The sequence below is a fragment of the Phascolarctos cinereus genome, unplaced genomic scaffold (genome assembly GCF_003287225.1).
Source record: "Phascolarctos cinereus isolate Bilbo 61053 unplaced genomic scaffold, phaCin_HiC Scaffold_3;HRSCAF=262, whole genome shotgun sequence".
NCBI lineage: Eukaryota > Metazoa > Chordata > Mammalia > Diprotodontia > Phascolarctidae > Phascolarctos > Phascolarctos cinereus.
In genome coordinates, this window is record NW_027555736.1 from 223,829,104 (window position 1) to 223,852,739 (window position 23,636).

The 23,636-nt window shown below is 38.2% G+C and overlaps 1 protein-coding gene across 1 annotated transcript in view; it reads left to right on the forward strand.

Annotated features, from left to right (window-relative positions):
- Positions 1 to 23,162, forward strand: part of ALKBH1 (alkB homolog 1, histone H2A dioxygenase) — a 32,639-nt gene extending 9,477 nt beyond the window's left edge. The window contains exons 3-6 of the mRNA XM_020986164.2: positions 4,760 to 4,922; positions 15,799 to 15,889; positions 20,656 to 20,849; positions 21,896 to 23,162. Coding sequence (XP_020841823.1) covers positions 4,760 to 4,922; positions 15,799 to 15,889; positions 20,656 to 20,849; positions 21,896 to 22,304 — 857 coding nt within the window. The 3' untranslated portion in view covers positions 22,305 to 23,162. The remainder of the gene's footprint in view (positions 1 to 4,759; positions 4,923 to 15,798; positions 15,890 to 20,655; positions 20,850 to 21,895) is intronic.
- Positions 23,163 to 23,636: the final 474 nt, after the last annotated feature.

Below are 23,636 nucleotides of genomic sequence, written 5' to 3' on the forward strand. Positions count from 1 at the left end.
GATCTTCTTTGAAGGTTCTGTGGCAGAATATGTATGAGAATTAGAGTGAAAAGGCCTGGTAGGGTTATGATTTGTACCAATTCAAATACCCACATTAAAAAGCTCACAAATCCAATGAAATCTTTCTACAAAGGACCTTACATGTAAAGTGTGTTGAGTGCAGATATGGAGGAAATACCTAAAATTATAGCTTTTATGTACTTAGTATTATTATTATTATTATTATTATTTTCTGTTTCTGATGCTAGCAATACCTTTGTTTTAGGTTAACTGAAGAAAAAAAATCTTTGAGCTGTCTTCTGTATGCTTTATACCTATATATATACTTTAGAACTGCCCTTTAACTTTTACTCTAGCTCTTTATTTTAGGACCCTTGATGCTCTGCTTTTGTTTCTTTGCAGATTCTGTAACCCTTTTGCTCAATACTAACAGTTGCATTTTTATTTGCTGTGTACCAGATTGTTTTTTGTGCTGCTGGTGTTTTCTAGCATTCCATAAATATTTGAAATTGTCCTTATAAGATTTCTTTTGTCTTCCTTCTTATAGTAAACCCTTTTATGCTCACCAGATAGTTGCTTGTGGCTTACATAAGCAGCTCATATATGCGTTTTACATATTTATCCCAACAGCCTTCTTCATTTTATTCTTTATTTCTTTTATTGGTAGATCATTAAACACTTATGTTGCCTACATAGTAAAATTCTTTTGTTTTGTTTTGGTTTTTTGCTTTTTGGTGAGGCAGTTGGGGTTCAGTGACTTGCCCAGGGTCACACAGCTAGTAAGTGTCAAGTGTGTGAGACTGGATTTGAACTCAGGTCCTCCTGACTCCAAGTCCAGAGCTCTATCCACTGCACCACCTAGCCACCCCAATAGTAGAATTCTGAAATAGTTTTCATTTCTATAGTCTTCGTGAAAATCTTTAGTTACATATGCTTTTCCTTGATACTGATACCCAACTTTGTTGGACATTTAGTATATAGTCAGAGTGATATGTGATTGCAGAGTAATCTATGATCTGTTACATGTCATTTTGTATGGATATTTTAAGATTAGTCATAAATATAAATGAACTCCTGAATAACTGTCATGAAAACTGTTGCTGTTAAAAGATATTTTAGGAGGTTTAAAAGCCTAATGTTAAGCTGTCTTCTGGTAAGTTCCAGAGATATTATAGAGTGGATTCTAGTATTGGATGCGAGGTTGGGCTAAATGTCCTCTATGAAGAACTTGTGTTTGTATTTTTTTGGAGGGATATTATATTCTATTTTCAACAAATTCAGCTAACATTTATTACATCAACTATGTGCAAGGCACCATGCTAGGAGCAGAAATGAAACAGCCATTGCTTCAAAGAACTTAGAGTCTCCTTGGAGGGGAAGAGGAAAAGGCGATAAATTACAAGATGTGTGGAAAGATGTGATTTCAAGAAGGAAAAATCATTACAATGGATGGGAGCTGTAAGGGGGAGGGGCGTCGTTGGGAGCAAGAGGAGGGGAGGATTTGCTGAGGAGACAGTACTTGGAGCTGATTCTTGAAGAAAGACAAAGAAGGGGCCAATAGTCTGTATAAATGCACAGAGGCAAGAAAGAGTTCAGTGGAGTTCAGGAAACTCCATTGGAACATGGAGTACATATGAAAGAAGTCTGGAAAGGTTGGTTGGAACCTTATTGCGGAGAGCCTTAAATGCAAAGTTGAGGAATTTATACTTCATCCTAAGGGCTAGTAGGGAACTATTCTTGAAATTTGAGCAAATTAATGACTTAGGAAGATTATTTTGGCAACTATATGGAAAATGGAATAGACTTAAGAGAAACCAGAAGTAGATGGACTACTGGGAAGGCTATTAAGGGGCAGCTAGGTGGCTCAGTGGATAGAGCACCTGTCCTAGAGGCAGGAAGACCTGAGTTCAAATCTGGGCTCAGACCAAACACTTAACACTTACTAGCTGTGTGAGCCTGGGCAAGTCACTTAACCACAACTGCCTAAAAATTTAAAAAATATATATTAAATATTTAAAAAAGACTATTAAAGTAGTTCCGGTGAAAACAGGTAAAAAGTTTGAACTTGGGTGGTACCTTTGTGGGTGGAGAAAAAGATAAATGTGAAAAATGTAGGGTTAAAATTGACAAGAATTGACAGCTGGTTGGATATAGGAAGTAAGGGAGGAGGAAGGGTCAAGGATTTCCCCAAAAGTGCAAACCTGGGGATAACTGGAAGGATGGTGCCCTCAACAGAAATATGGTATTTTGATGGAGCTCAAGTTTAGGGATAAAGATGCATTTTTTTTAACATCTTGAGTTTGAAATTCTTATAGATTTATCAAACCCAAGATTACTATGGTCATTGATTACTTTGTCTGACTTTTGATAAGCCCAAAGACTCCAGCTTCTGGGATAAGAACTCACCATTTGACAAAAACTGCTGGGAAAAGTGGAAAATTGTGTGGCAGAAACTAGGCATCTCATCACTATATACCAAGATAAGGTCAAAATGGGTACATGATTTAGACAGAAAGGGTGGTACCATAAGCAAATTAGGAGAGCAAGGAATAGTTTATCTGTCAGATCTATAGAGAAGGGAAGAATTTATGACCAAACAAGAGATAGAGAATGTTATGAAATGCAAAATGGATTATTTTGATTAAATTGAAATGTTTTTGCATAAACAAAGCCAATGCAACTAACATTAGAAGGGAAGCAGAAAGGTTCCCAGAAACAATTTTTACAACCAGTGTCTCTGATAAAGGCCTCATTTCTAAAATATATAGAGAATTGAGTCAAATTTATAAGAATACAGGTCATTCCCCAATTGAGAAATGATCAAAGAATATGAATAGGCAGTTTTCAGATGAAAAAATCAAAGCTATCTGTAGACATATGAAGAAGTGCTCTAAAGCGCTATTGACTGGAGAAATGCAAATTAAAACAACTCTGAGGTACCACCTCACACCTAATCGGATTGGCTAATATGACAAAAAAGGAAAATGATAAATGTTGGAGTAGATATAGCAAAATTGGAACACTAATACATTGTTGGTGGAGTTGTGAACTGATCTAACCATTCTGGAGAACAATTTGGAACTATGCCCAAAGGGCTATAAAACTCTGCATACCCTTTAATCCAGCAATGCCATTACATCTTTATCCCAAAGAGATCATAAAAAGGACCCACATGTACAAAAATATTTATAGCAGCTCTTTTTGTGGTGGCAAAGAGTTGGAAATTGAGATCACCATCAGTTGGGGAATGGCTGAATAATTTGTGGTATATGATTGTGATAGAATATTATTGTGATATATGAAATGATGAGATAGATATCTCAGAAAAACCTGGAAAGGCTAACATGAACTGATGCAAAGTGGAATGAATAGAACCAGGAGAACATTGTACACAGTAACAGCAATATTGTAAGATGATCAATTGTGAATGACTTAACTATTCTCAAATACAGTGATCCAAGGCAACTCTGAAGGACTTATGAAAAATGCTCTCCATCCACAGAGAAAGAACTGATGGAGTCTGAATACAGATTGAAGCATGCCTTTTTTTAAATTTTCCTTATTTTTCTTGGGGTTTTTTTGTCTATGTTTTCTTTTATAACATGACTAATATGGAAATATGTTTTGCATGATTACACATGTATAACCATATCAGATTGCTTGCCTTCTCAATGAGGGGGATGGGGAAGAAGGGAGAAAATTTGGAACTTAGTTTTAAAAACGAATGTTGAAAACTGTTTTTACACATGGAAAATAAAATATTAAATAAAAAAAATAATTCCTGTGCTATATCAACTTTCTCTGCCTAGGAGAAATGAAATGAGAAATTAGAGTTGGATGCCTAAAAATATAAAATAATCAACCTAAAATGGAAATCTGTCATACCCTACAGGAAAATAGAGGAGAAGGGGATAGATAAGAGAGTGGGGAGATGATAAAGGGGAGGGCAGGTTGGGGGAGGGGGTAATCAGAAGCACATACTTCTCAGGAGGGCCAGGAAGAGAATAGAATAAAGGGGGGACAGGATAGGATAAAGAGAAATAAAGTTAGTTTTCCACAATATGCCTACTATGGAAGTGTTTTGCATGACTACATGTATAACCTGTATAGAATTGCTTGCCTTCTCAATGAGCGTGAGCGGAGAGGGAGGAAGGGAGAAAATTTGGAACCCGAAGTTTTAAAAACAAATGTTAAAAATTGTTTTCACGTGCAACTGGGAAATAAGATACACAGGCAATGGGGTATAGAAATCTATCCTGCCCTTCAGGAAAATAGAAGGGGAAGAAGATAAGAGAAGGCGGGGAGAGATAGAAGGAAGGACAGATTAGGGGAAGGAGTTTTCAGAATGCAAGCTGTCTTGGGGTGGGGAGAAAATTTGGAACTCAGAATCTTATGGAAATGAATACTTATAATAAATAAATAAGAATTATCAGCCTAAAAGAGGACTATTGATAGTTTCTTTTTGAAAACTTTCTGGGCAATATGTGGACAAACTTAAATAAAATGAATATTTTGGTTGATTTGATATTTAATGTCATGAAATACTCACTGCCCTTTAGAATAACCCAAAAAGTGAAAGCTAAAGAATTCATTGCCATCAAAACTTAGTTTTCCACTCATATGAGACATGATGGCTTCAACTGGTGTAAAGATCTATGACAGAGTTGTTTATGGGGGCTGTCAAGAGAAGAAAGAAACTGTCAAGACAAGCAAGGAGCTAATAATGGGATTTTCTTTATTTTCTCTTCTCTTTGTACAGGATTTATTTTTATCCCAAACCCCTTCCTCCCAGGTTATCAGCGTCACTGGGTGAAGCAGTGCCTTAAGCTTTACTCCCAAAAGCCCAATGTCTGTAACCTGGACAAGCACCTGGTTGCAGAAGAGACCCGGGATCTGTGGGGACAGAGCCAGGAGCTCCTGAGGTGAGGCTAATTTCACAGTAACTGCTAAATATTTAGTTTCAGACCTTTGAGGGACTGCCTCGTTTGTTCCACAAATAACCTTGCAACAAAGGGGTTTGATTGTTCTGTTAAACTTCTCATCTGACCCTCCCTGATTCTAAGCAAGTTCTCCAGTATTTTTTTATTTCCTCAAAATGCATTTGGACAAGGGGCCTCTGTTTTAGATTTCATTTTGGGGAGAAGAACAACAGTCACGTAAGAGCAGCAGCTCTTTGTCCAGTGTAACTCTTCCCACAGTCTACTCACCTCTTCAGGAGACTGAGGCAGCAAGCCAGCTGGGGCTTGGAACAGTGTCAGATGTTGATGCCTCTTTGCTCTCTTGCTCAGACACCTTTTGGCCAGCTTTATGTCCTCCACTGGGGACGTGAATGGTTTCAAGGCAAGAAGGTATATAGATGAATCTGCTCACTGAGCCATCTTGACAGAAGAAGGCAGAAGTTTAGTGAATGACAGAGCTTCTTACAGAAGACATGAGGCTGGGTTTTGTTCTTGCCTTCTCAGTAGGTGGGAGAGGGGGAGGGTGGGAAACAGAATTCAGAACCAAAAATAAAATGAAATTGAATTTTCCAAAAAGGGAGAAAAAAATGAATTAAAAACCATTACTGTATATGATGAATGAAATGTATTGTCAGAAACATGACAGGAGAGAGGAAATATAGGCTCTACCATTGTTTATTCTGCTCTTGTTTTGAGAGTAAAGGGCTCATTTTATCAACTGTGTTTACCAAAACCTGGCAGATTTGAGAATTATTATAATGCATGTAAAATCAGTTAACTTGTGATGGTCCATATATATATATATTTTTTCCCCCCGTAGGGGAAAGGAAGATTTCTACTCTTGAGTTCAGGGTACTGACTTTGATACTCATCTAATTGACAGGCTATAGATGAGAAAGAATCCAGTTATAGAAGACAGCATTCAAAGTTCTTTTATAATAACTGAAGTGGAATAGAAAGACCCCTAGAACAAATAGCTTTCTTCCTTTTCCATGTCCAAAATAAGTAAGGTAATTTGTTTTTTGTCTGACTCGGAAATGTCCCTTTTAGACCAAGTAGGGGTGGGGAGCATTGTAACAGCCCCCAAGCACTTTTATGAAGCACTTAGCAGTGCGTGGAAGTGGTCAAAGCGCTCTGTGGGCACATTCACCAGGGAAGAGGAAGCTGTCTGGCCCATACATCCATCATCCTCAAGATTAGTACCTAGAGGAGGAAGTCAAGCATTGGACAAAGAATAGACAATTTTTCTGGATCACCTTAGTACCCATACTTAAGTCTTTATTGATTTGAAAACATTGTCTTTTGGATAATTTCAAGCTCTTAGATGCTAGTGTATTTCTAGTGCATTTTTAATCCAGTCTAACAAGAATGTACAAGGCATTATGCTAGGCATTGAGGATACAAAGAGAAAACAGTAAACAGTAGGACCTTATAATCTACTGAGCGGATACAACATAGAGACAGATAAATATATACATAATCCTCTAAGGAGGAATAGAATACTTCAGTATTGGGGATGAAGAGTGGGGGCTGTCAGGAGTGGTTTCCCATAGGAGGGGGCACAAGAGCCTTGGAGGAAGATAGAAATTCTAAGAGGTGGAGGTGAAATACATGGGAAACACTGGGGCATAGATATGAAGTGAAATGCCAAGTTTGAATAACAGCAAGTGGACCAATTTGGCTGAAACTTAGAGGTTGTGAAGGAGAATAATGTAAAATAAGCCTGGATATGTTAGATTGGAGCCAGATTATGAAGAGCTTCAAATCTCAAGGAATTTGTATTTTATCCTGGAGGCAAGAAAGAGCCACCAAAGAGAATCTTCCTGCCTGCCCCCCCCCCCCAAATAGATCTAGGGACTTGCACAAGCTAAGTGATTTTACATACATTATAATAATTCCCATATTTGCCAGCTTTTGGTGAGCACAACTGACAAAATGAGCCCTTTACTCTCAAAATAGGTACAGAGCCTGTGTTTTCCCTACCTCCTGTGATGTTTTTGACAATACATTTCATTCACCATATATAGCAATGGTTTTCTAACTCTTGTTTTTCTCTCTTAAAAAAAAAAGATTGCTTTAAAAGCAAAGTTTTATGGTTAGACTTTTCAGAAAATTATTTTGGGATCTCTATGGATTAGAGACAGTAAATATTAGAAACTGGTAGTGCAGTTTTGCAGCATCCCTAGTCAGAAGTAATGAGGGCCATGTGAGTAGAGATAAGGGATAGATAGATAGATAGATAGATAGATAGATAGATAGATAGATAGATAGATAGAATGTAGATACAAAGGCTTCCTATTGATGGAGAGTCTTCTCGTACTTCTAGTACTAGACTCATAGATTCTAGACACTAGAATGATACACTCTTAGATTCAGAGGGAGACCTCAGAGGTCAGCTAATGTAATCACTCTCTGAAACATGAATCCCACATGCAGTATTCCTTCCAAATGGTCAGTCCTCCAACCTCTCTTCAGATCATCCAGTTTTTCTCAAGATTGGAGAGGCTCTCAGATGTGGAAAGCTTTTGTTTCTGGAAAAAAGTGTCCTGCTACTTACTTTTCCCAGTCTATCTTCTTCCACTTCCCGTTAGGGCTTCTGTCTTGACTCTTACTGGAAACAACCAGGAAACATGAAAATGCGACAGCCTCAAAGTTGAAATTACCTAGGAGTGTCAGTGCTCATGTGAGCTCCCCAGAGACCCTTAGGATTCTGGCACTTTCCTTAGTATACTCTTTGGAAGCCTATGGAGTATTAGCCAGGCAGCAATAACTCCTAGGAACTCCCTAGGAATTACTGTTTCCCTTTTACTTTCACAACCAAGGGAGCAATGATTCAAACAGTTGCCGTTTTAATGCCAAAAAATGTGGAGACAGAAATTAAAAATGGAGTTCAGAATATGACTTGAAGTAAGGAGCAAATTCTTGTGCCTACATGTATCTAAAAAGCTGACAATAAACTACCCATTTCTTCACACAGAGGGAAAAATTTTCTCCCACAGAGCAATTTCCTATTAGACCTCTTCCTGATATTGTTTGTTGTGATGACTTTTTTCATTTTGATTGTCTTTAGTGCTTCTGAAAGCAAAGGGCTTTCCTTCAGCTATCTCTGATAATGGCCTGATATCCAAAATATATAGGAATTAACCAAAAGTGTATAAGACCAAGAGCCACAGCACAATGAATAAGTGAACAGAAGATAAAATTAAGTAGTTCTCTAAGGAAATTCAAATGTTAACACTTGAACGATTGTTCCAAATTGTTCCAAATCACTGAAAGAAAGAGAGGGAAATGCATATGGAAACAGTGCTGAGGTTTCACCTTACCCAGAAAATCTAAAGATAAAAAAATGGAAAGAAGCAATTTTTGAAGGGCTTCAGGAAGACACACTGTTACACATTTGCTGGAGTTATGAGTTGGTCCAGCTGTTCTGGAAAGCAGTTTGGAATTATGCTTTCTTTAAAAGTATCTTAAAAGGTCCAGAATATCAAGGGAATTAATGAAAAGAAATGCTAGGGAAAGTGACCTAGCTATACCAGATCTTAAATTGTATTATAAAACAGCAATCATCAAAACTTCTTGGTACTGGCTAAGAAATAGAGTGGTGGATCAGTGGAATAGGTTAGGTACACAAGACACAGTAGTCAATGACTGTAAGAATCTGTTTGATAAGCCCAAAGACTCCAGCTTCTGGCATAAGAACTCACTATTTGATAAAACTGCTGGGAAAACTGGAAAATAGTATCGCAGAAACTAGGCATAGATCAACATCTTACACTGTATACCAAAATAAAGTCAAAATGGGTACATAATTTAGATATGAAGGCTGGTACTATAAGCAGACTAGGAGAGCAAGGAATAGTTTGCCTGTCAGATTTATGTAGAACTGAAGAATTTATGCCTAAACAAGAGATAGAGAACATTTTGAAATGCAAAATGGATAATTTTGATTACATTAAATTGAAAAGTTTTTACACAAACAAAGCCAATGCAAGATTAGGAGGGAAGCAGAAAACTAGGGAAAAAATTTTACAACAGTGTCTCTGATAAAGGCCTCATTTCTAAAATATATAGAGAACTGAGTCAAATTTATAAGAATACAAGTCATTCCCCAGTTGATAAATAGTCAAAGGATATGAACAGGCAGTTTTCAGATGAAGAAATTTAAGCTATCTATAGTCATATGAAAAAATGCTCTGAATCATTATTGATTAGAGAAATGTGAATCAAAACAACTTTCAGGTACCATGTCACATCTATCAGATTGGCTAACATGACAAAACAGTCACTTAACCCCAGTTGCCTCACAAAAGAAAAAAATATATACCAGAAGTCTTGAAAGAGAAATAGAAGAGATCTATTGTGTGGGACATCTTTGTCTCACTGGAGCCATATTTGTAATCATCATTAGCAAAGAAAAAAGCCTCATTACTATAGTATGCCTTGTAGAGTCTGATGTTATTTTGCATCACAGATATTTTGTATTACAGATGTTAAAGATCTTTGAAAGGCTGCACACCTCTAGTTGAGGTCTGAGTTACAGGTAGTCTAATTGTTCTTTAGCTCTCCAGAAGAGGGCACCAACAAATCCTTTTTTTGGCCTTCTCATACATTTTTAACCTATAGTAATCCTGATTTAACTTTAACTGCAGTAGCTTAATTTACACCATATTTTTAAAAATTTACTCATTACATGATAGTTGTTTTCTATATTATATACACTAGTCTATAATTGTTTATATCATAACTGTGTTGGTCAGCTAGCTGCAGTTGGTACTTCAGAATCGGCAAATCTTTTTCATGATTGTGAGATGCTGACTTTTCATATTGATAAAAATTGTATTTGTCAGCATTCGTTATATTCACCATACCTTTGCTTCTCTGTGTGTGTGTGTGTGTGTGTGTCTGTGTCTGTGTCTGTGTGTCTCTGTTGTGTGTGTCTGTGTACTCACATAAGCATGTGCATAGGCATCTATCCTGGAATATCTATTGTATGAGATAAGGGGCATCTGTTCTTTGATTATTTCTTCAATCTAATCAGGTTCTAGTTACTTGATTTGAGTGTAAGCACTCAGGAAATATTATAGCTTTACTTATGTACTTTATCTCTACTTTTACTATTCCCCCAATCCCATCGTTTATCTAAATCCCATCTGTTCTAAGCCATCAGTAGGCCCTCCATCATGAAGTCTTCTCAGACTACTCAGGCTGTCTCCTGGTAGAGCAAAGGTTTTTAGCCTGTGCCCCTCTCTGTTTCCAACTTACACAGTCCCCAGTTGGGAGTGGCATCATCCCCTGCTATGATCCTGACAGATATAAATCCACTGTCATAGATCGCACTGTTTCAAGCTTCTTGCAAGTCCCTAGTGCTTGGCATGGCAGAAGGCTTCACTGTCCCTGGCTCATGCTGAAACTGCAGAGTAGACTGCCTGGTCCATCTACTGGCTCTTTATCCTGGTATAGCTGTAGGGCAGGTCTCTTGATACTGAGCTGGCCCTGTCTCCTAGTATAGTTCCTGTGGCTTTCTAGGCTAAGGCTTCAGGAGTATATGTAATGTCAGATTCTATCTCCCCCTGTAGTGACCTGTGGAGGCTGACTCTATCCCCCTGCTACTTTGACAGACCAGGGTTGAGATCTGCTGGTTTTAGACCCGAGTTCCAAACACTAGCTTTCTCTTCCCCTAATTTGTCTCCTCTTATCTTAAGCCTCACCACAAGCACGTTTTTTGATGAAGTCCTGGACTAAATGGAGGACCTTATTGCTATTTCTCTTTGGTTTTCTTTATCCTTCTTTCTGTTGCATTTTTAGGACTTCTACTAAAGTGCAGAGAAACTAGGTTCTTCCAGGACCTTTCACATCTGTTTTAGCTGGAAATGGAATTGGTCTTCCCTTTCTCAAAACTGTAATGCTCATAGTCAGTTCTGTACAATTATACTTTTGTTCTTTTCCATAAATGTTATCCCCATTTAGATTTAAAGTTTATCAAGGAAAAACTATATTTCATATTTCTTTTATATCCTTCTCATTGTCTTTATACTGTAATCGTCAAATATAACTGCTTAGATTCGGAACCATGCCCCAATGAAGCCATTAGGTCTCTACCCTAAAGAGATTAAACAAAGAGGAAAAGGAACCATACATACAAATTATTTATAGCAGCTGTTTTGGTATTGACAAAAAACTGGAAACTAAGAGAGTACCTATCATTTGGGAAATGGCTGAACAAATTATGGCATATGAAGGAAATACAATACTCATTTGTACCAAGTGATATAGAGTGAAATGAACAGAATCAGGAGAACAATTTATATAGCAAAAATAACATTGTTTAAAGACAAACAATATTGAAGAACTTAACTTTGATCACCGCAGTGATCAACCATGATTCTAGAGGTTGATGATGAAGCATGCTACACACTTCCTGACAGTTAAATGATGGACTCAGGTATGAAATTTGACATATTTTTTGGACATGGCCAATGAAAGAGTTTGTTTTGCTTGAAGATTCATATCTATTACAAAGGTTTGGTTTTGTTTTTCATAGGGAAGAGGAGGAGGTGAGAAGGAGAGAAAATAGATTTTTATTAATTGAAAAAAATCAATTTTAAAGATCAGTATTAAATTTGAGTTCATTCCATTTGAGGATTTGACAAATTCATGCAATTTGTCCTCATCCAAGAATCACATTTCAACTGAGATCAGATTTTTGGTCTGAAAGCTCTATAGAAAGTTGCCTAATCCTCCAAAAGCTCTTATCAAAGACAGTGATGAATCATTATTTTTATGAATCTCTATTACTTGTTGATTCTCATCGTAATCAAACGTAAGTAAGCATCTTGAGGGCAGAGACCAGTTTGTTTTTTATTCTTTGTATCCCTACCTTACCTAGTACAGTGTCTGGCACAGAATAGGTAATTAATAACTCCTCCAGTATCTCTGCCAAGAAAACCCCAGATGGGATCATGAAGAGTCAGATACAGCTGAAGACAACAGAACAACAAACTGCTAGTTTAGAATATTGTGGGTGGGAAGAGGGAAAAGGGAAAGGATTATTCAAAGAACCTAGCACTGATCCAGCACTTAGCACAGTGCTTGGCAAATGTTGTTCAGTCGTGTCCAGCTCTTTGTGACCCCATGGACTATAGCACACCAAGCCCTTCTGTCCTCCACTGTCTCCTGAAATCTGTCCAACCTCATGTTCGTTATTTCCTGACACTACCTATTTCATCTTCTGCCATCCTCTTTTCCTTTTGCCTTCAATCTTTTCCCAACATCAGGGTCTTTTCCATTAAGTCCTGTTTTCTCGTTATGTGGCTGGAGTATGTAAGTTTCAGTTTCAGTATTTGGTTTGCAGTGAATAATCTAAGTTAATTTATTTAAGTCTTGACTGATTTGATCTTCTTGCTGCCCAAGGGACTCTCAAAAGTCTTCTCCAGCACCATAATTCGAAAGCATCAATTCTACCTTGCTCAGCTGTCCTTGTAGTCCAACTCCCACCAGCCATACATTGCTACTTGAAAAACCATAGCTTTGACTATATGGACCATTGTTGGCAAGTTGATGTCTCTGCTGTTTAGTATGCCATCCAGATTTGCTATAGCTTTCCTTCCAAGGAGCAAGCATCTTTTAATTTCATAAGTGCAATCACCATCTGCAGTAATCTTTGAGCCCAAGAATATAAAATCTGACACTGCTTCCATTTCTCTTTCTGTTTGCCAGGAAGTAATGGGACCAGTTGACATGATCTTAGTTTTTTTGAAGTTAAGCTTCCAACCAACTTTTACACTCTCCTCTTTCACATTCATCAGGAGGCTTCTTAATTCTTCATTTTCTGCCATCAAAGTGGTATCATCTACATATCTGAGATTGTTGATTTCTCCTGCCAACCTTAATTCTGGCTTTTGATTCATCCATCCTGGCATTTCACATGACGTACTCTCAATATAAGTTAAATAAATAAGGTGACAATATACAGCCTTGTCATACACTCCTTTTACAACCTTAAACCAATCATTTGTTCCATGTTCGGTTCTAACTGTTGTTTCTTGACCTGCATATAGGTTCCTCAGGAGACAAGTAAGATGACCTGGTACTCCCATCTCTTTGAGGACTTGACACATTTTGTTTTGATCCACACAGTCAAAGTCTTTAGTGTATTCAGTGAAGCAGAGATAGATATTTTTCTGAAAGTCCATTGCTTTCTCCATAATGCAGTGAATGCTGGCAATTTGGTCTCTAGTTCCTCTGCCTCTTCAAAAATCAGCCTGCTCTTATGGTAATTCTTGGTTCACATATTGCAGAAGCTCAACTTGCAGAATGTTAAGCATAACCTTGCTAGTATGTGAAATGAGCACAATTGTTCAGTGATTTGCCTTGTATTTTTTTTTCTTTTTGGAGAGGCAATCGGGGTTAAGTGACTTGCCCAGGGTCACACAGCTAGTAAGTGTTACGTGTCTGATGCTGGATTTGAACTCAGGTCCTCATGACTCCAGGGCTAGTGCTCTATCCACTGTGCCACCTAGCTGCCCCCAATTGTTCAGTGATTTGAACATTCTTTGAAGTTTCCCTTCCTTACCATTTGGACATAAAATGATCTTTTCCAGTCCTGTTTTCCAAAATTTGCTGGCATCATGAGTGCAGTACTTTAACAGCGTCATCTTTTAGGATTTTAAATAGCTCAGCTGGAATTCCAACACTTCCACTAGCCTTGTTGTTAGCAGTGCTTCCTAAGGTCCACTTGACTTCATTTTCCAGGATGTCTGGCTCTAGATCAGTAAATACGCCATTGTGGTTATGGGTGATGTTAAGATCTTTTTTGCATATTTCTTCTGTATGTTCTTGCCAACTTTTCTTACTCTCCTCTACTTCTGTTCAGTCCCTACCATTTTTGTCTTTTATCATGCCCATTTTTGCATGAAATGCTCACTTGACATCTCTAATTTTCTTGAAGAGACCTTGTCTTTCTCATTCTGTTTTCTTCTATTTCTTTGCATTGCATTATATATTATATAGTTCATTTGCCATTATATTATTTCCTTGCTATTCTCTAGAATTTTGTGTTCATTTGGGTATATTTTTCCCCTTTCTCCTTTACCTTTCATTTTCCTTCTTTTCTCTGCTGTTTATAAAGCCTCATCAGACAGCCATTTTGCTTTCTTGCTCTCCTTAAGAATGTTTTTTGTTGCTGTCTCCTGCATAATATCGTGAACTTCTTTCCATAGTTCTTTAGGCATTCTATCTGTCAGACCTAATCTTTTAAATCTGTTCATCACTTCCACTTCATATACATAAGGAATGTTATTTAGATTATACCTCTGCGGTCTGATGTTTTCCCTACTTCAATTTAAATGTGAATTTTGCAATAAGAAACTAATGATTAGAGCCAGTCAGCTCCAGGCCTTGTTTTAACTAAGTGTATAGATCTTCTCCACCTTGGCGGCAAAGCATATAATCAACTCTGATTTCGATATTGACCATCTGATGATGTCTGTGTGTAGAGTTGCCCATTGGTTTCTTGAAAAAGAGTATTTGCTATAAGCAGTGCATTATCTTGAAAAAACTCTTATCAGTCTTTGCCCCTTCTTCATTTTGTACTTCAAGGCCAAACTTGCCTGTTATTCCGATCATCTTTTGATTTCCTGCCTTAGCATTCCAGTCTCTTGTAATTAATATGACATCTCTTTTTTTATGTTATTTCTAGAAGATGTATCATCATAAAACTGATCAACTTTGTTCTAGGGCTGTATCCCAAAGAGATCATACAAATGGGAAAAGGACCCATATGTACAAAAATATTTATAGCAGCTCTTTTTGTGGTGGCTAAGAATTGGAAATTGAGGGGATGCCCATCAATTGGGGGATGGCTGAACAAGTTGTGGTATATGAATGTAATGGAATACTATTGTGCTATAAGAAATGAGGAGCAGGCAGACTTCAGAAAAACCTGGAAAGACTTATATGGACTGATGCTGGTGATCATCTGAATTAAATTCATCCATTTAAGTTCATTGACACCCAAGATGTCCATGTTTAATCTTTCTGTCTCCTATTTGACCACAACCAGCTTACCTTGGTTCATAGATCTCACACACTTGGCACACAGTAGGCACTTAATAAATTTGTTTCAATTGATTTATGTATTTAAAGATTTGCCAAACCAGACAAGCTTCCTCCCCCTAATGATGGTATAACTGTACCCTTAGATTTGGCCAGACAAGATACAATTGTAGAAAAAAGTACCTTTCTTTTTTACAGAAACCTCCTGTGGTTTGAAAGAGGGAATGTCAGAAACCAAATCAATTAGAGTAAAGCTTTAATTATTGTCTAAGTCTCAATTATCTAAGCTCCATTAGTCAGTGCAAAGATGATGTGGTAAACCAGCTTTTTTTTTAATTACCACTTACTGTAGTTTGCCAAAGTTATTTGTTTGTGATAGCTGTGATTAATTCATACCTTCCTTTTAGAAAAGCTGAAATGGAAATATTGTATTAACCAAGTTTTCATTTACCTACAGCACTTTTAGTTTTGGATAACTGTAACTATATTCGGCCTCATTTTAGCCTTATTGAGGTGTTTTAAAGTGTTACCCTTTCTTCTTTTAACAAAGGAATTTAAAGCAAAAACTTGGTATCAGAAATGGCAAGAGCCAGTTTTAGCTGCTTCACTGGCTGTCATTGTCATATTAGTCATATAATTTTATCTCTGCTTGTTTCCCCCTCTGCTACTGTGAGTAACAGTACTTACCGCTAAATAATATCTGGGCACTGAGGTCAAAAGAGCTACACAATGTTACTACTGTTGCAGCTTGAATTTAATAAACTCTTTTTCTCATCAATCTTTTTAGAAATAAAGATGTGAACAAAAAGAGACCTCGAAGTTTACTAGAAAAACTACGTTGGGTAACCCTGGGCTACCATTACAACTGGGACAATAAGGTATTAAAAAAAAGGGTTGTTTTTTTTTTTTTTGCCAATTCTGATCTTTTCTACTTCCATGCTTCTCTGGTTTTAAGTGATTCAATCTCTTTAGTAGACCTGAGTTATCAGATTTGATGGTGGATCTTTTTCATTTATTTCCTCTTAATATCTCTCTTAAAGTTTCTCAAGGAGAAGTGAATAATATATCAAGAGCAATATCTTGTCTTTTTCAGAAGTTTTTAGGGCTTTCTTTGTTAGAAGTCTATGTCATGAAATTTACTTCTTTACTTTTTCAAGAGCAGTGTTTTAACAAATATTTGATAAGTGCTTACTATATATATGCAATGAGTTTTTTAAAACTACTTCTTGTCCTCAGGGTGTTTATAATCTAATAGGAAAAATAGAACATGTATACAGATAATTGTGATATGAGGTAGAATATGATAAGGATCAAAAATGTTCTAGACAAAGTGATGTAAGAAAATTGAGGTGGGAATTTTCAGCTGTCAAGATCAGGGAAAAACTTCATGAAGGGGTTAGCATTTGAGCCTGGTCTTGAAAGAAGAGGACTTTCAACAGACAGATCTGGAGAAAATACATTTCATGCACGGGAATAGCTGCATAAATTCATGGAAGTTGAAACAGAGGGCAAGATTAAGAGTGGAAAATAGTTGGTAGTCGAGTTCAACAAGAATGTAGAGTACATGAAAGGTATTAGAGTTTAGTAGGGCTAGAAAGATAGGTTGGAATTGGGTTGTGGAGTCCTTAAATGCCATGGTATGAAGTTTGTACTTGATTTTGTAGGGAGGAGTCACTGAAAGTTGTTGAGCAGGGGACTGTTACATACAGTCAGAGCTTTGGACCTTTTGGCAGCTAGGTGAAGAATGGGTTGGAGAAAAAGAGACTAAAAGAGAAACCAGTGATGAATCTACTGCAATGGTACTGGTGAGAAGTGATAAGAATTTGAGACGATGGTGTCAATGTTTTTGAAGAGGAGAGAATACCTGTAAGAGGTGCTATGGAGATAGAATTGATGGGATTTGGCAACTGATTAGATGTGGGGTCAAGGGAGTGGGAACAGTCAAAGGCAACTAGATATCAAGCCTAAGTAACCAGGGAAATGATGGTATCACCAACAGAAATAGGAAATTTGGGAGGCAGGGTGGCCTTAGGTGGGAAATTATGAGTTTAGTTTTAAATATGTTGAGTTTGAAGTACCAGTAGAATATCCAGAAAGAAGGACCAGCATGTAATTGGAGATATGACACAAGGGAGAAATCTGAGCTTGCATGTGTAGATTTAGGGGTCATCTAGATAGAAAATGATAGTTGGACCCACACAAGTGGATAAGACTGCAAGGGATAGAATATAGCAAAAGTAATAGGACAGAGCACCTTTGGAGACACCTTTACTTGAGAGTTTGGAAAAGGAAGAGAAACGACTAAAAGGAATGATCAGAAGTGGAGAAAAGCAGGAGAGGCCAAGACAGTGATCACCAAAGACAGAGCTACTCTTAGTGAAATAGGAGATGAGATCATCTATGAGGGATGTAGCATTAGAGTTGGGCTTTGAGGAAAGAGGATGGGCTTTGGAACACTGGCTCTTGGCTTGTCTTCATTTAGTATTTAGTGAGCGTTTGCAATTTGTATTAATGACTGTACCACCTACCATGAGGCTGTGCAGTTGAAGGCTGTTCCATGACTTTGAAGGCTGGCCTTGAGTGTTCTAGGCACCTGCCTTTATCAGCAGACCTTTGCTATCCACAGGTAACCTCTCTGGCCTCACTCCCCATTTGTAATATACTTCCAGTCCCTATTACTCTCCACATCTCAATGATGCTGAGCCCTTCACCCCAGTATCACTCATCAGATTTACTTGCCCTTTCTGTTGTAGTCTTTGGAATTCTTACCCTATAGTTAATAAATTCCTTTTATTTTAAACCATTTCCTCTCTTGTTCCATCCATCTGTTGGCACTCGCTGAGACCTGACTCTCTCCAGATGACACTGCTTCCCTTTCTAGTGCTGACTAGACTCTCACATCCCTTGACCCACTGGTCCCCATGGGTTAGAATGATTTAGAATACTCCTAAGTTAGAAGAAGTAAAAATACTCCTTGCTTCCTGTTGCCACTTCTGTATTTTCCTTCTGTCACCATCAATCAGCAATCTCTCCTCCTTTGAGGATGACACAGTCTTAATTTATTACACAGTCTGAATCCTGGTGACCATTATATCTAGCCCCCAGGACATTTTCCCTCCTTTCTCAAGGAGTTCACTGCTTCACTCACAGTCTCCCTCTCCACCCCCAACTCTAGCTCTTGTACTAGGGGACTTCTAACATACATATTCAGGAACCTTCAAGTACCCCAACTTCCCAGATACTGAATCTACTCAGGTCCCGTGACCTTTCCTCCACTCCCCCTCAGCTACACACAAGAATGATCATACCCTTGATTTTTCCATTACCCACAAGTGTTCCACTTCATGTGCAGAACTCTGAAATCCTTTTATCCAATCAGTAATGTTTCCATTTCTCCCTATGCCTTCCTCCTCTTAAAGCTGTTCTTCTCACCATAACTTTCAGTTCATCTATTCCCTATTACTTTCCCAGGCTATTACTTCTGCTTTGGCTAGTTTTGACCCCTCCATGAACACTGTCATCCACTCTTGAATCATTTATTACCTTTTCTTGTCACACCTTGCCAAACCCCAACCATCTTCCTCTTTTTATTCTACTCATGCTGCTGAATAGACCTGAAAGAAGTCATAAAATCATAAGAACTGAGCCCACTTATAAATTCATATTATCTAGACTCAACTGGACAAGGCAGTCTTTCTACTCCCTAAGTAATTTTCTGTTCTACTGACCATAGCAGTTATACCAAACCTTTCCTTTTCTCCTCAAGCCTCCCATTCACACCCTTATAACCCAATCTCTCAATATGTCATATGTCACCAAAAAATTGAGAATATTTGACTTTTGCTCTTCTCATATCTGATTCCTCTGCTGTTTCCTTCACACCCGTCTCTGATGAAGAAGCAGCCTTTCTCCTTGCTAAGACTAATACTTCTCCACTTAGCCTTGATTTCATCCCTTCTCATCTTCAGCAGATTGCTTCCTCTATTGTTCCCATCTTTCTAATTTTCAGTCTCTCTACGTCCTGATTTCTTTCTTCCCAACTGCCAACAAATTTATCCAAGTCTCCCCGTCTTAAAAAAAAAAAACACTCATAAGATCCTTTTCTGACACTGCCACCACCCTGGTATAGGCCCTCATCACCTCACAAGTAGAAGGGTTACCAAGAGAAAGCAGTGTCACAAAAAGCAAGATGAAAGAGCAGCCAGAAGAAGGTGGTCAACTACATCAAATGATGAAGTAAGAATCAGAAGGATCAGTACTGAGACTGGCCATTAGATTTAGCAATTAAGAGATTACTGTTAAGTGCGGAGGTAACAGTTTCAGTTGAACAATGAAATTTGAATCCAGAATGCAGAGGGCTAAAAAAGAGTGGTAAGAGCAGAAGCGACACAGAAGCAGTTAGTGTAAAGGCAGCTGAATGGCTGTGGATGGATTCAAGTCCTAGCTCTGCTGCTTATTAGCAGGGTAACCTTGGACTAGTCATCTCACTTACCAAGCCTCAGCTTATTCATCTGTTAAAAAGGATAATAATAGGGGCAGCTAGGTGGCGAAGTGGATAGAGCACCGGCCCTGGATTCAGGAGGACCTGAGTTCAAATGCGGCCTCAGACACATAACACTTACTAGCTGTGTGACTCTGGGCAAGTCACTTAACCCCCATTGCCCAACCCCCAAAAAAAAAGGATAATAATGAAATAATAATTAAAAGGATAATACAACTTGTATTTTCTGTCTCACAGAATGATAAGGATCAAATGAGAATGGCCTTATGGTGCTATGTAAATGTCAGTCATTACTAGGCCACATTTGACAAATGGTAGAACATTTTAGAAAAGCATCTTCTTGAGCCACTAGCAAGATTAAAAGAAAAAACCCAAAAGCATATCAAAGTCATTTTACCTGCTTTGAGAAACATGTGCCAGCAGCCTGGTAACAGATGCTTGGGGGCTAGTAAAGACCTGAGACAGAAGTGGGCTTCCTAATCATATTTGGAGTTGGCTAGTAAAGAGGGGTGAAAGGGAAGGAGATCCCGATCAAGACAGCAGTCTCTCAGGAGGCTATGGATGTACTTAACCAAAGTAGGCTTTTGCCTTATCTCTGCAGAGCAAACTGTGATGTTGAAGTTTATATCAAAACTGTGGCGTTGGCAGATTCCTGAATTGTCAAGTCACGAAGATCTTATGACGAGAGGGCATGATAGGGATTTAGATTTTTAAGAAAAAAAGGATATGAGGAATCATTGGTGCTGGAAGTGGTGGCTTGCTTAAGTGGTATCAATTCAGAGCCAGCTCAGGGGAAGAAAATATTTAAAGGTATCTCCCCCTATAATAATAATCCAGTAGCCAAAATGCAAAGTAGACTTTGAGCTATTACTTGTAAGCTTACTGCCTGGCCAAATACATTACTGCAGTTACATAGCTTTTTTTCACAAGCTGAGAAACCAAAAACTAACAAACTGTGATGTTTGAACTGCCTTTAAGAACCAGTCACATCAGAGTACAAGCACCTTAGCCATGCAGTGACCTGTAAGAATATTAATACTGGCATAGATTGTTTTACAGTGCTAACTGATAAAATGCAACAACTTTCTTTTTTCCTAAGTTTTTTTGTCTTTTTATTTTTCCTTCCTTCTATTTCTATCAAAGACATATTCAGCTGATCACTACACGCCTTTCCCCCCAGACCTGGCTTACCTCTCAGAACAAGTGGCTGCTGCATGTGGATTTCAGGACTTCCAAGCTGAGGCTGGAATACTCAATTACTATCGATTAGACTCTACCCTGGGGATCCATGTTGACAGATCAGAACTAGACCACACCAAGCCTCTCCTGTCCTTTAGGTAATTGATCTGAAGAAGAAGGTTTGTGATTATCCTTTTTGTCTAAAGCTTGTTTAAGCTAAGCATCAAGGTTATTAAATAGTGTTCAATGTTTAACTCCGTAGTGATCTTTTCTCTCAAGACCTCTACAGTTCTAGGCATAAGTGAAATGAGTTTCTCTCACGCTTTGTTGGAGAGATGACCACTGCACAGTTAGTAAGCTCTCTTTAAGCTGTATTAGGACTGATTCTTGTGACTGAGATATAGTGCCAGTGCTCTATGGCAGCAGCATGGCATAAAACAAGACCTTTCCAACCTCTTAGTGTAAGCTTATTGAAAAGTAACAGGCCACTGTGCTAGTGTCCCTAAAAATTAGGTTTTAATTTGTGTAAAGTGGTTATTTTTCATTTACTGTAGAAAGTCAAGAATATGTGAATTTATTTATGTGGCTGTTGCTTCAACTGATAGAGACTACACCCTCTCTGTGAAGATGGTCATCACCCTGTAGCCAGCCTTTCTGAACTTAAATAGGCCAGTCCTCAGACAACAGGGATGTGTCCAGATTTTTCATTATGTATTAGTGCTAGAAGAGAACTTAAAATATAATTGCTTCTACCTTAAGCCTCACTAATTATGCCTAAAATGTAAAAATGAAAAAAATAAAATATTTTAATGACCTTTATTAAAATACTTGAACATCAATAAAAATATTCCAGCAAATAATATGATTCAGTCATTTAAAAATTTATGATTTAGCAACTTATCAGTGTATTGATTTTTATTGTGGTATTGATGGTTTTTGGTGCATCCTAGGGGTTATCAAGATGCTAGCATAGACCAGTTTGTGACATATACTGTATACCAAGATTTGGCCAACCCTAATAAGGGGCTTTAAGCCAACAGGGCAGGATGTTGATACAGTTTGTGGAATAGTTGGAGTAGAAAAGTGCAGAATTAAATTAGAGAATGATCCAAATTAAGGTCAATTGTAATAGCATCGCTAATTAGGAATAGCTTTGCCACCAACAGCCAGAATTCATTATTGCTTTTCCTGTACTTTTTTATAGCTTTGGACAGTCTGCCATCTTTCTTCTGGGTGGCCTCAAAAGAGACGAAGTCCCCACAGCCATGTTTATGCATAGTGGAGACATCATGGTGATGTCAGGATTCAGTCGTCTATTGAATCACGCTGTCCCAAGAGTCCTCCCAAATTTTGATGGGACAAGCCTGCCTCATTGCCTGGAGGTACCACTCCCAGATGCCTTACCTGCAGGTTCAGTTGCAGAACCCTGTTCTGTGGAGGACTGGCAGGTGTGTGCCAACTATCTGCAAAGAGCTCGGGTTAACATGACTGTGCGGCAGGTGCTGGCCACTGGCCAAGACTGGAAGGACAAAGAAACCACGAGTGAAAGTTCTTGCCATCTTGATGATAAAAATAATGAAGCAAAGCGCCCCAGGATGAACCCTAACAGCTGAAATTTGGGCAACCCAGACACTTAGGCAGGTCCTATAATCAACAGTCATAATTTGTATTGCCATGAATTTCATCTGGAAGAACTGTGTGAACTTTTCACTAGAAAAAGCAAGAAACAGAGACTAGTACATCATTGATTGCACAAGGGCCGTGAAAACCTTTTGGGGAAAAAATCCTGGTTTATCACTTTTATGATGAGCTTACTTGTTCTTATCCTATAAGACTTGACACATAATACATTCTTCTTACAAGCTCATAAGCTTGAACTCAGCCTAACTTGCCACAGTTGTCCATGGACATAGAAAGCACTCCAAAAACAGGCTTTCCTTCATGGCTAGTCCTTTGCCATTATTTCTGATGACGATGGCACAGATGAATTTTCATGTCCATGGGACTTCTTCTAGATGCCACAGGCTTAGATGAACATTAATTGTTGGAGAAAGATTCACCCACGCCATCCAGGAACCACTGAGAAAATCTGACCCTGTACCATTCTTCATCCCATTTTCTTACCTCTTTAGATTATGCTTTGATTTCCCCTTCCACCTCTGCACTCCTGTTCTGGTTTTTCAAGTGCACACACCAAACAGTGAAGCTGCAAATCTCATCCTTCAAAAAAAGAAATTAATCAGTAGCTATCTTTCTTTCCCAAGAGGTAAATATATTTAATCCAAGTAAAGGAAACAGCAGGTTTTTTAAAAACATATTTTCTTCAGGACTCCAAACTCTTCTCTTGTCAGCCTTTTAAATGCAATTTTAATTGTTAGAGTGAAATTCCAAGTCCCAGGGGTGTTCTGTCACTGTTTTCTCCACGAATAAACTGTCTCTGTTTTAAATTAAAGATCACTATCTGTTTTGAAGAGTTTGTATGTCTGGGAATTTCTTTTATATATATAGCTATTTTCTGTGTTCACACTGCTAGAGCCCTCTGTCTGCCTCCTTGCAACAGCTCCCTGCCTTTTTGCTAGTACATTGGGTTCTGTTTGTGACACTCTCACATGGGCTGGAATATCACTTGATATCCTGCAATGGCTGGATTCCTGTCTGTTAGGAGATAGCTTGGGAAATGCTCAAGGTGCTGGGCTATAATTTTTTTACTCCCACTGATGCAACTCGCTATAACCTCAATCATGTCACTCCATCTTTGTGCCTGCATTTTTTCATTTATGAAAAGGAAATATTTGCTACCATCCTTTTAAGGGTGTGGTGATAGTTGAAAACATTTTGTTGACTTTTTGCTTTTGTGTTCCAGGAGTTATCAAAAGTGTTGTCATCAGCCAGTTTATAGCCTGTGTGCTAAGTTTTTGCTACCCCTAATAAAAGGCTTTAAGCCA